General features: G+C 37.4%; 3 protein-coding genes and 1 non-coding gene across 4 annotated transcripts; 1 reads left to right on the top strand and 3 right to left on the bottom strand.

The window, feature by feature from the left end:
- Nucleotides 1-211: 211 nt before the first annotated feature.
- Nucleotides 212-3,797, bottom strand: LOC141612169 (protein NONRESPONDING TO OXYLIPINS 2, mitochondrial-like). Its single transcript, XM_074430888.1, has 3 exons — nt 3,595-3,797; nt 2,892-3,010; nt 212-498 (listed from the first exon to the last, which is right to left on the bottom strand). The coding sequence occupies exons 1-3, from the start codon at nt 3,720-3,722 to the stop codon at nt 473-475; spliced, it is 273 nt and encodes a 90-aa protein (XP_074286989.1). The 5' UTR covers nt 3,723-3,797; the 3' UTR covers nt 212-472.
- A 2,299-nt stretch (nt 3,798-6,096) lies between these two features.
- Nucleotides 6,097-6,169, top strand: TRNAE-CUC (transfer RNA glutamic acid (anticodon CUC)). Its single transcript has one exon. It is a non-coding gene; the product is annotated as a tRNA-Glu (tRNA).
- A 178-nt stretch (nt 6,170-6,347) lies between these two features.
- On the bottom strand, nt 6,348-9,420 carry LOC141612170 (SKP1-interacting partner 15-like). Its single transcript, XM_074430889.1, has 2 exons — nt 9,249-9,420; nt 6,348-8,281 (listed from the first exon to the last, which is right to left on the bottom strand). The coding sequence occupies exon 2, from the start codon at nt 8,063-8,065 to the stop codon at nt 6,938-6,940; it is 1,128 nt and encodes a 375-aa protein (XP_074286990.1). The 5' UTR covers nt 8,066-8,281; nt 9,249-9,420; the 3' UTR covers nt 6,348-6,937.
- A 454-nt stretch (nt 9,421-9,874) lies between these two features.
- Nucleotides 9,875-11,621, bottom strand: LOC141612171 (SKP1-interacting partner 15-like). The gene has a single exon (XM_074430890.1). The coding sequence runs from the start codon at nt 11,513-11,515 to the stop codon at nt 10,388-10,390; it is 1,128 nt and encodes a 375-aa protein (XP_074286991.1). The 5' UTR covers nt 11,516-11,621; the 3' UTR covers nt 9,875-10,387.
- Nucleotides 11,622-13,466: the final 1,845 nt, after the last annotated feature.

Below are 13,466 nucleotides of genomic sequence, written 5' to 3' on the forward strand. Positions count from 1 at the left end.
TTAGCCTCTAGGGGGAAGGAGGGAAAGAAAGAAGGTGCACCATCCATAACCGTTCAAATAAAGGGGACATCACAAGGGCCAGGATCAATGCAGAATACTTGGTTCAAATCCCGTCAACAACATATTGCCCTTGTGGCTCCCTTTACACCCAAAAAAGTAAAGCTTGCGATAGGCGTGGGAGGCCAGTGGTTATCATGACTGAAACAGACAATAAAGAGTAAAGAGACAAGCTATAATTAAACTTGAAAATTTGTCTACAAATCTTCCTGTTTGATTCTGTTCTCAGTAAAAGCAATAAATTGAAAAAATAGACTGTATAATAGCAAACGAAAAAATGAAGGAAAATACAAGATATCCTCAAAATTATTAGGCATGGCTTTCAAGCAACATCAGAATTTCGCCAGACAAAAATAACTTGTCTACGCTATGAAGTATGAACTCCCAACACATTCCAAGTTTTGGCTGTCATCCATTATTGCGGCACGCAAAGACCAAGCTCTACAAAATCATGAAACCACAAGCCTTTGTCATATAACACGCTTCGCAATGTATTAATTACGACAAATATGAGGATATGATTATCGAATCGTGAACTCCACAGAAAAAACATGTTACTAGACTTTGTTCAGAAAAATATTTAATTACAGTGAAAGCTAAGAAGCTGAGAAAACAATACCTAGGAAAATGACAATCAATGAAAAAATTGAAAAATTAATCATCAAACAAAATAAGACACAAACAAACCCATTGCCTACATAACTGCAACCTATGCCATAATTCGACATTAGCCTTTCTTATGTACCTAAAATACTCCCTCCGTCTCGGTCAATTGTTGTCCTTTCGTTTTGGCACAAAGACCAAGGAATGAGGAAAAGGCCAATAACTAAATGACAAGTGGAACAAATTGAATGAGAATGATCAAATTACTCATTAAGTTCATTCTTAAAATAGAAAGGACAACAAATGACTGAGACACCCCAAAATGGAAAAGGACAACAAATGACCGGGGACAGAGGGAGTAGTATTTAATGAAGGCAAGTTATTTTGCACAAGATAGATAAGCTTATTAGCAACACTAAATCATATGAGGGGTTCTTAAGGAATTTCACATATGACGGTTTTTAATGATCCAAAGGATAGCTATCTTAAACGATCACTAAATCATTGTTCCTGGAAGCCTGAATTCAGTAGCTGGTCCAATCACCATTAGCACAATTATTGACTAAATAAGTAAAGAAAGGTAACATAATTATTGTTCATAGTGAACTAGTGTTTCCGGTACTTTTAACACTTCACATAAGACCTTCCAGGAAAAGCACACATGTTTCATTACATGATAACAAGGCTACTATGCTACAAAAAATCAAACAGACCTAAACGCTCAAGTGATGAAAAGAAACAGTTTACTGGATACTTGCCCTCTAATGCTTCTATATGTCATCATTAATACTCCCTCCTAGTCGCTGTTTTGTTCCCTTTTCTTTTGGACACAAAAATTAAGAAAATGAATTTGGACCACACAAAACACTATTCCCCGCATAGAATTGAATTTGGACCACACAATCGCAATATTGTTCCTCATTTCTCCTTCTATTAAGATCCCTCCCCAAAATCTCTTTTTACACCACTCCTTATCACATGAGAATTTAAATAGAATCACTGTGGTGTGACACTATATAACGAATGAGTTAACTTCCTCAAAAACAATATTGATAAACTCATATGGGAGTGTCAGACACGGGTACATATCCAAGTGTTGGACTTTCCCTGACTCAAATTTAGAGAACCAGGGACCTTATCTTAAAGGAGACGGATAGGGGTAACATCTTCAAAACAGAAAATCAATCAAAAAAAAGAAATGTTTGCAGGTTCTAAAGTGACATGACCAGATATTTGAGACAATTGGCTAAAGTTGTCAAAGCTTATATCATATGCTAATATACATGTCCCCTCTTGTACTTATGTCCATGGCTCTTATATTCAGCTGGGAGGAGAAGAGTGGAACGGGTGAGTGTCGAGTAAAGACTCAAAAACCATATCCTGAATATCATGACAGACAAGATATGGCTCTTATTGATGTAGAGTGGCCAGTTTGTTATAAAATTAGTTGTAATATCTTTGGAGTTTCTTAAGTCGGTTAGAGGGTTAACAGGGTTAAAAGAGTTAGTTGGCAACTTACTTACAAGCTGTATAAATATTGGAAAGATGTAACAAACTCATATATTCAATCATAATACACATTTACATTTTACATTTTACATTTTACATTTTACATGTTACATCTTACATCTTACATCTCTCTTCTCTCTCTCTAGGGTTCTCTCTAATTCTTCAAGTTGAGCTTGGCTCCTTTGAACATAATTGTCGAATTACAGTACCAATTCTGTTGTACTGTAACACTTATCTACTGACCACTCAACCTATAAAGCTTGATCAATGCAATGAGAACGTATACTATGTCAATGAACAAAGGTTGCTTAACTCAATATGAATATGTTATAACTTCTAACTTCTAAGTCACATCGGATACACCCATACACAAATGGCTCTTAAGTCAAGATATATAAGTCATAATAGCTATGTAACTTGGACTCGCTTGGGAAGTGTCATATCTGACATGTTTCATGTTGTATGACATGCAAATTTGAAAATTTAGGGACACGGGGATTGGAGCAAAAGTAACATATAGTTCCCCGATTTACTGTTTTTCAAAAACTTCGGATATGGGAGTTCTGAAATGATGGGGGCACACTGGATCAAATACCATATAGCTAGACTTAACTATTTTTGTACGAAACAGCCTCAATGACACTAGCAATAACTAAGAACATGACAAAGATCAAGTAGAAATCAAGCTCCTTGATTGGGCAGTTTGGCAATGCAGAGCATACCCTGAGACAGCGATCTAGAGCTGCATGAATCGATGGCAAGACATGACGTTAGCCGGGCTGACGATACTGCTGAGTGAAGTGGCAGCATAGATTGAAGCGCAACCATTTGAGGGAAAGACCTAAAATTTCAAAACCAACCATCAATATTTGATTTCTATGGCAAGTTGCTAACACCCGTGTAAATATAAGACTACAAATTCATGATTTAGAGGAACATTTTGATCACCCAAAGAAGTTCAATTTCTCATGGCAAATGGGAGCACCCATACAAGTAACATTAGAGAACCTAAGTTATGACGGGAGAAGGCCCGACCCCTGATCCGATGATCTAGGGTAAGTATTCACACATAAGATTAGGTGTTCAAATCTTGGCCCCCTTATATTTTTCAAGATCCGCCACTGCAAGTAAAGGCATATTGAGGTCACCCTTCTGAAATATTCAACTGAAAACTCAATAAATAAACACCTTAAAAGTTCAAAGATTAGTGTCAAGATTCAAACTTGACCAGAAATGCCTGAACCCAACTTAAAAAAAAGCACCTAAAAATTCACAAATGATACCAAAAATAAAGAAAATAAACACTACCCAACTGAAATAAACACCTATAACTTCGAAAATTAGCATCAAACTTAACACATTCATGAAAAATAGAAGATTAATTAAAATTGGGAATATAAGAGTGGAAAGTTAGGTTAATATTACCTGGGAAATGAAGAAGATGAGGGTGAAAAATGAGGAGTAGGGATTGAATTGGAAGTGGGTTTTGAAGTGAAGCTTGATTTGAAGAGGTTAATAGTTGGTCTTGAGATAGAACGATAGCGGGAAGCCATGTTTGAGACTTGAAGGAGAAATTTGGGGGAATTTCTGTCAATTTAGGGTTTTGGGATATTCTCTCATCTACCCCTCAGCTTTTTCATTTTCTATGATATACCCTTCTTTTTATGCAAAAAACTTTGACAGTCAATAACACTTGGCTATAAGTTCAGAATACGATAAACGTTTTTTCCAAACTGACTGTCTTTCAGAGGTCTTCCGTTTGAAAAAAAATTCACCGACGTCTCAACTTGTAGTCGGGAATTACGGTCGGTCAAAGTTTATTCGTTAAAAAATGTTTGACCAACTATAACTAACGGCTACGAGTTCAAAAAGCGGTGATTTTTTTTTTTCAATTGAAGGCCTTAACGAGATAATTAGTTTGAAAAAAAAATTACCGTTTTCTGAACTCGTAACAGAGAATTATTGTCGGTCAAAGTTATTTTTGCAAAAAACGAGGGTACACCATAGAAAACGAAAAAGTTCGGAGGTACACGAGAGAATATCCCTAGGGTTTTTGTTCAGCAACTTTGGCCTATGGGTCTGGGGTTTTGCAACAAGGTTACGCTGTGTTAGTGTGCAACAAAATATGGCGAGCATTTGTTTTGGTTTTTTATTACCACTACCACGAAGACCAAAAATTAGTTTTCCGGCTCCAATGGTTAAACCCCAACCATAAAATTAGGGGATATTCTACATTGTATTTCCGAGTTTTTCGGTTTTACTATGTTGTACTCCTATAATTTTGAAATCTTATGATGTACCCTTAAATTTTTTACTTATTTCTCTATCATGATCTCCTTCATATCTCCATTAACCTTATCGCTATTAAACAACCGTATTTGAACCTTTATTTTGACTCATTATTGCTGTATCACCATCTTATATGAGAAGTAGCTAGCATAAATCACTTTTAATAAGTACAAACTACTATTAAAAACCTTTGTTATGAATCATGATATGATAATGGAGATTTGATGAATTTGAGTTAAATTCGTATAATATTTGGTGGGTCTATGGGTAATTCGACAAACTAATAAGTAAATGAGTAGATTATCGAGTAATTGAAATGGTAAATAGACGATTTAAAGATCAATTAAGAAATTAAGTTAGCAAAGACAATAAATAAGGTCATGTTATAAACTAATGTATAGAGTATAGGGGTACACCATACAATTTCAAAAATGTAAGGGTACAACATAAAAAATCAAAAAACTCGGGGGTATACCGGAGAATATCTCAAGTACTTTTACAACTCCAATGGTTAAACCCCAAACATAGTCAATATGTTCAAGGTGATAACGAGCCGAGTTGAGCCTGAGCTAGCCTTGCTCGACTTGTCCTCGTGAACAAAATTCAAGCTCAAGCTTAATCTCGAGCTCACTCGAGCTTGAAAAAATTTAACTCATTACCATGCCCGCGTGTATTAAACTGAGTTCGAGCTCAATTTGAGCTCATATATAATTATTGTTATTTTATTTTTTACCCGATATTTTCAGAAACATGATTCCGAGATTATATATAATTTTTTTGCAAAACCAATGAAAACATTTAATATTGTTAGACAAAGATATAATCATCATAAATATTTTTTATAAAGTAAGAGCGAGATATCATCATATCACACATGTTCGAGCCGCTCACGAGCATTTCGAGCCGAGCCAATGTTAACTCAAATTGACTCGTTAAGTTATCGAACCGAGGTCGAGTTGATCGTGAGCTGTCTCGTCTCATTTTAATGATATTAATAAATGATCTAGTACAAAGATAGTACTCATTAGTCATTACTCTATAATCGTTCTTATACAAACCGAGTGATAAAAGAATAATAGTCCGTATTGTGAAAGAATAAATGTAGACCCCTACAACTTGTAGCATGAACACACCCGTCTTAAAACTTGATCTCTTCTTAAGTAGAAGCGTATTATTTATCTTTGTCAAAATCATATTTTTCTGAAGATTTCATCCTAAATGTAAATGTCTAACTTTTCCTTTTTTTTCTACGTATTTACAATTTTTTAAAATTTAACCTCATAAGATAAATCGAAATATTGAAATATGACATTATGGGACTGGGGAGAGTAATAGAGAGCAACATTTTGCTCCTTGGTTTTAGTCACGACAGAGTACGTCTTCCTTAACACGCGTATATCCGTTTTAATAAGAGTAAAACGTGTTAAATAACAAATTAACAACTTAATTGAATAGATGGGATAAGCTTTTTACAAATTACAAATGCATTTTCCTTTTGTCTTATCTATTTTATTTGACCAATTTTAAGGGTAAAACGGATATATCGGTCTTAAATAAGGTTGTGGAAAAGACGTGCTAGGAAAATGAGCATACTTTTGTGTCTATATATTTATCTATTCTGGTTAGTTCTAACAACAATCCGTTGTAGTCTAGTTGGTTAGGATACTCGGCTCTCACCCGAGAGACCCGGGTTCAAGTCCCGGCAACGGAATTTTTATTTTTATTATTTTTATTAACCACTGCACAACCCTCAGGCCTCAGTCCTCAGTCCTCGCCAGCAAAAAAGACACCGGTTTAAACACGGCACTTTTGAATAAAACCCACCTATCTAACCCTTTCGGACAAATAATGAATTATGTAAAATTTACAAACTGAAACAAATTGCGAAATAGTCTACAAAACAGCTACTTTATTAACCAGTGATCCTCATATTGTACAACAGAAAAGGGCTATACTGCTATACAATCTCCACTTCATACAACTGAAACAGAATGAAACTCCGAGAGCAGGAAATGTACTACCATGTTCAAATATCAGCTCCCACAACTTTCTCAACTCTATCGACTTTTGAAACATATAGAATTTTCATCAGTCTATACGAATAAAACGTGTTTAAACAATGTTTTTTAGACGTCAACCGACAAATATAACGAATCTGACAATTACAAACCTACACAAACCACAAACTCTTACACGCATAGGCCAACATATGACTGATAACTTCCTCATATTGTCATGCATCCAGAACACTTGATCTGGCAAATAGGTCATTCTGGTTGAGAATGAGTTTGGCCTTTCGGGACAGAACGGATAAGGTCAATCATAGACGAATCATTTCAGCCTTTCGGGACAGAACGGATAAGGTCAATCATAGACGAATCATTTCAGCCTTTCAGGTATATTATACCTTGAGACTTGGGTCGGACTGCGAGGGTTTGGTAAACCTTCATCATTTCCGAAGTTCTACCTTGAAAGTAGATCAGGGAATTGCATCCAGTCGAGCATCAAACATGAACCCACGATACACCCCGTCACCAAACCCAGGCGCTCCGTCAATCCATCTCCATTCTCCACAATCCCACAACGCCAACTTCCCTACCCTTTTTGCAGAAAAACACACCTTGTCACCACCTCCGAACACTTTAAATTTACTACTCTCCAGAAAACACCTGTACATATCCAGCGGCATTCGACCTGCCTCATCCCATGCCAAACTCACCAAATCCAACCTAAGTATCAATATTGTTGAGCATGGCGCTGTCAGAGAAAAGGAAGATTTTAACCCTCCAACCATCAACAGTTTGTTCTCCACTCCTTTAACTAACCTGGGCCGTTTTAATATGTCAAACACATCACCCCACTCGCTTCTCTCCACTCGACTCCACCCTAATTTTGCTGTTCTGACCTCAGATACCGGTAAGTCACACGTAAACAATTTCCAGACACTCCTCCAGGGTGACCCCAAGTCGCATAAAGCATACAACCTGTTGGCCATAATCACTGGACTCCTTGGCTTTGATGGCAAATTCGATGAGAATTTCATCCAATATTTCATGACGGAACCTGACCCATTGAAATACAAAGTCGCTAGCTCAGTGATTACTACAATGCGGTTTCCAGAACCAGAGAGAACAGATCCATGTTTTGACCATGCAGACCCAAGCTGGGGTAGGACCCGGTAAGAACGGGTTAGAGGGTTGCAGACAACTAGTGATTTTGGAGCCTCGGGAGCACGTGCTGAGTTTGCCCAAAGGTAAACAAGGCCAAGGGTGGAAGTGACGGGGGATATAGAGTAGTAGGGAAGGTATGAGAGGTCAAATCGAAGCCAAAAGTTGGTGGAGATATCGAACGCAAGGAGAGAGAAAGTGGTGGGTCCATAAGTGGAAAGAGAGTGGCGGTGGCGGGAGTGATGGTGGTGGGAAGGGCGGAGGGCAAGGAGAGAAAGCGGTGGGCGAGAGGAGAGAAGTGAGAGGAAAGAAGGGGAAGTGAGGAGCTGATGGAAGGGTTTAGACACGGATCGACATATTAGAATTTGGCGGAGTGGGAGTGAGAGAAAGATCATGTGAAAGGTGTCTTGTGGAAGCCGGTAGATAGGAGGGCATTCCATGGGAAATCGGTACGGGAAAATAGATTGTACAGTGGATGTTGGCTCTTATGAGAAGGAAGGTTGGATCGAAAAGATGGTATGAGCAAAAGGAACATAAACAAATAAAAATGAGCAAAGTAATCCACAGCTTTCATTCATCTACATATATGTTGGTTCAATCTTCAAGAACATGAAACGCAGAGTAATCCACAGCTCCTGATCATGCAACCAAAGTGCCTGTATGGTAAACATCAAAACGAGAATAAGCGGAGCTTACACAATCAACAATGCAATGCTTCTTGTTCAAACAATATAATCAGCAGACAAAACCCCTGGTCTTGTCACATTTCTTTGACTATTATCAGAAGTAATTTTGCCGTCTAGATACACTAGTCCGTAAGTCCGCACATATATACACCATGCAATTTTATGGAACTTGATAGTTAAGTTCAGTCCACCATCTGACCCAAAGTTTTACATACATCTGACCTTAAATGTGCAAACCAGCATACTTCGAAAAGTTTTAAACCAAAGTTCAAATCTCGGACCCCTTGCAAAGTTTACAACAAAGTTTAGAACTTTCTAGACAATCTTCAAAAAGTCCCAGCAATGCCAGCATATTCCCAAACCAGTAATTCAGTAAACACTGCCCATTTTCAAGCGTTCTCAGTTCTGACTATCTTCTCTTTAACACTTGTTTTTGGTCAATGTTATTTCAAGATTAAAATTTCTATCATGTTGTCCCTTCACTCCAAAATTGAAACGGTTCTATACTCGTAACTTCTCTAGTACTCTCGTATTTTGTTGAATACCACCCAATTTCTACTTTTCGCCAATTCAATTGGATTTTGCCATTTCTAAATTGGCAAATGTTTATATCCCCGAAACCATTAACACAAATCAGCGAACTTATTCCACTAACGTTATCCATTATCTAAAATCTGTTAGACTGTTACTGCTATTTGCCAAACAGGGCTTATAACCCAAAACCGAAAAGAAGAGCTCATACTGAGCTATTAACGATCAACTGAATCAGACTTTACAAAATCTAAGCAGAAAAATCTATTGCTGCAAAACATGTAAAATGAGCTCAAATTACACTTGATCAATAAAATCTCAATCAACAATAATAAATTCTTAGAAAAATGATTAATACAATCAGCAAATAATTCAGCTAACAAATAAATTCTTGAATTGAAATTACCTTTGAAGAAAAATAAATATGAGTAGGAGATATGTATGCTGCAACTGGAAGCTTTCTCTCTCTCTTTCATGGAGATAAGTGTGGAGTATAGACATAAATGGGGGAAAAGACAGAGTATCAAGTGAGAAGCTGACTATTTGTTTATGCTGTGGGACACGGAGTATATTGGAACGCTAACTTATTCTTTTACACTATCTATATAAGTCACGTTAATCTTGTTAGACTTGTACCAACTGCCAAATACGGAGTACATGTGATACATTAAGTCTCTCTACGGTTTCTGTGCGTGGAGAGCGTGACATTTGTGTCGTTTTGGGTTACTAGAAAGGCTAATAGGCTATACACTACAAAGATGGGTCTGGATACTCGATCCTCACCCGAGAGACCCTGGTTCAAGTCTATGCAACATAATTCCATTTTTGAATAAAACACACTACACCCGTCTAATCCTTTTGGCAGAATAACAAAAGTTACGAGCTTTCAAGGTAAAAGAAAAAGAATACGCGACTAACGTGCAAATTGTCTATAAATCCGCTACTTTAATCACCAATGATCCTCATCTCATACAGCAAAAGAGGGCTACGCCACAAGTCCACAACCTCAACTTCTACAGAATTGAAACAACGTTTTAAGTCCACGAGCAGGAAGTACATTCCCGTGTAAAAACGTAAAGGACCTCATCTCCTCAACTCTAAAAGGTAACCAATGTCATCAGGCTATACAAATAATAGAAAGCAACAGACATGTTCATTGTTCAAAATGTCTCTCAGACAAATATACCGACTTTGAAATTGCAAACCAGGACATACCACCAACCCTTATACTTACAACCCCTAATACATGAGCGGTGATTTTCAAATTGTGATAAAAGTTGAGCCATGATCAATCACCCTAGCAATAAGTCATAACCCCCTCTCTCGTAGCAAGTTGTAACTAGGAAGTAGCAAGCACATCCGCAATTCTTGATCTGGCAAACAAGTCATTCCTGCAAGTACGTGTAGGATCAGTTCAGGACAATCATTTCGGGTATCATATACCTTTCAAAACGGGTTGGTGTAAACAAGTCATTTTTCAGGTGTATTATACATTTTGGGTACAATAAACCCTCATCCTTTGCCAAATCCCGCCTCGGAAGTTGATCATGGAATTGCATCAAGACGTGCATCAAACATAAACCCACGGTACATCTCGTCACCAAACCCAGGTGCCCCATGAATCCACCTCCAATCTCCAGAATCCCACAACACCAACTTCCCTAACCTTTTTGCAGAAAAACACACCTTGTCTCCGAATCCAAACACCTTGAATCTACTACTCTTTTGAAAACAGTTGCACATATCTACTGGCATTCGTCCTGCTTCATCCCATTTTAGAGTCTCCAAATCCAACCTAAGTATCAATATCCTTGAGCATCCTTTGTTCAGTTTGAAAGTCGATTTTAGACTTCCAACCACCAATAAATTGTTCCCCCTTCCTTTAACTAAGCTAGGCAATTCCAATATGCCAAACACGTCACCCCACTCGTTTATCTCCACTCGACTCCACCTTAATGCTGCTGTTTTGACCTCAGGAACAGGCAAGTCACAGGTAAACAACTTCCAGACACTATTCTTAGGTGTCCCTAAGTCACATAAAGCGTATAAACTATCGGCCACAATCAGTGGACTCCGTGGCTTGGATGGCAAATTCGACGAGAATTTCATCCAACTCTTTGAGGCGGAACCCAAGCCATTCAAATAATATGTCACAAGTTTAGTGATAACTACAATGCGGTTTCCGGAACCTGAGTAGACAAAACCATGTCTTGACCAGGGAGGCTTAATCTGGGGCAGGACTCGATAAGAGCGGGTTAGAGGGTTGCAGACAAGTAGTGATTTTTGGGACTCAGGGAAGCTGGGTGAGTTGGCCAAGAGGTAGACAAGCCCAAGGGTGGAGGTGATAAGAGATAGAGCAGAGAAGGGAAGGTATGAGAGGTCATATTGAAGCCAAAAGTTGGTGAAGATGTCGAATACAAAAAGAGAGCAAGTGTGGGATTCATAGGTGGAAAGAGACTGGTCGTGGCGTGAGCGATGGTGGTGGGGAGGGCAGAGGAAAATGAGACGGTGAGGTGAATGAGAGGAGATAAGTGAGAGAAAAGAAGGGGATGTGAGGAGTTGATGGAAGGGTTTAGACACTGATCGACATATTATGATTTGTCGGAGTGGGAGTGAGAGAAAGATCATGTGGAATACGTCTGGGGGAAGACGGTAGATAGGAGAGTCGTCCATGGGATTGGGAGAAAAGAGTGTACAATCATTACGAACATAAGCAATTAAAAATGATCGAATTAGCAGAGTAATCCACAGCTTTCATCAACATATCTATTGGTTTAACCTACAAGAACAAAATACAAGTGCTTTCAGTCAAACAGGAATGATAAAGAGAATAACAAGAAGCAAGCTGGAGCTATTTTACCACAGAAATGGATTCAAAAATGAGAGTAACTCATTCTAATAATATCTGAATATCGATTCAAGAATTAAAGGTGAGGTATATAACAGAATGCAATGTCTTTCTGGAAAACATGCAAACAAGTAAACAATACATAAATGATCAGATCCAACCCATTTCCGCCAACTTTCTAATCTATTTTTTGTAGCTGTATTCTGCTATCATAAGTCACTGGAGTAACAATTGCTCGTAAGTCGTAACAAATTACATTTGTAGTCATGTTGTTTAAAGCACAACACGATATGCAAACATGTGAAAAATACAAGAGTGATCACATCTAACTCATTTCCGTCTCATGTTTATAATCTATGTTCTGTTGATGGATCCATCGATTCCCCTCCTCCTCCAAAACCCTCCTATCTCTTTGCTATCCAAACAAGTAATTTCGCATCCCTCAATCACTCCCCTTTCCTTTCCCTCCAAATCCGTGATTCCAAACAAGGCCTATTAACATAAAATATCGATGAAAAATGATTTACAAGTATACCCAAAAAACCACAAATATTTTACTTCCCAAGTTATTTTTCACTACTAGAGGATTTAACACGATTTCGTCACATTTCTGTGACTATTAACAAAAAAAGAATACTCAATATATCCTGGTCATTTCTTTACCTTTAGTTTTGGCACAAAACGGGGGCAATTATTAGATGACAAGTGGGTCAAAATGGGTGTGTAGATCAAATTGCTATCAAAATTTCAAAAGTATTCCTAAAATAGAAAGGTAAACAATTGATTAAGACACCCATAAATAGAATAGGTAAACAAATCACCGGATTGAGTAACTTATTAAAGAAAACATCAGAACAAGGTGAATACTATCGAACAAAAACCCTAATCTTGTCATTTGCTAAATTAAAACAAACCTTAATCAGACTAATCGATCAAAAATGATAATTACGAACATAAATTGAAATATACAAGCAAACAAATAAATGAAGTGAAAACAGGAATTTGAAGATTTTAATTTACCTTCAAACGAAATTATAGAGTTGAGTAAAAGAATTACAGTGCTATAACTAGAAGCTTTCATTCACTAGATTTCATGGAGCGACCAAGTTTCAAAGTCTACTTGTAGGGTCAACACAATTTTAACCACTTTTTCAAAACGGAAATTTCCCAAGTTACTTGAGCCCATGGTACCTCTTAGGGTAACCGCTGTTAAAGGGGGCGTTAAATTGTGATGACGTGACAATATTAATCATAGATTGTTGTGAAATAAAGAGATGAGAGAATTGCAGAGAGAAGTTAGAGAGAAAATAAGGGAGACAAAACCATATTCTTATTCCATTATAAGGAGTATATATACACATACAATGGGAAAAGTTTTCATAAGATAATATACTCTAGAAATATTCTAAGATATGGACATCCATATAATAATATTTTATAACACTCCCCCTGGATGTCCATTACTGAAGAAAATGCCTCGTTAAAAACCTTCCTACAAAAACCCTGTGGGAAAAACGCTAGTGAAGGAAAATAGTACACTAATCTTCAAACACGCATAATATAAGCTGTCTCGTTAAAACCTTTCCATGGAAAACCCAGTGGAACAAAACCATGAATAAGGAAAAAGAGTACAACGCGTGTCTACTCCCCCTGATGACTACATAACTTGATGTATCTTGAAATGATCCATGCTTTGACTTAACTTCTCGATCGTTGAATAAAATCCATCGTAGTTGATAAACTTGATATCTTCAAATCCTTCATAATTTCAATCTT

This window comes from Silene latifolia, chromosome 11 (assembly GCF_048544455.1).
Source record: "Silene latifolia isolate original U9 population chromosome 11, ASM4854445v1, whole genome shotgun sequence".
In the NCBI taxonomy this organism is placed as follows: domain Eukaryota; kingdom Viridiplantae; phylum Streptophyta; class Magnoliopsida; order Caryophyllales; family Caryophyllaceae; genus Silene; species Silene latifolia.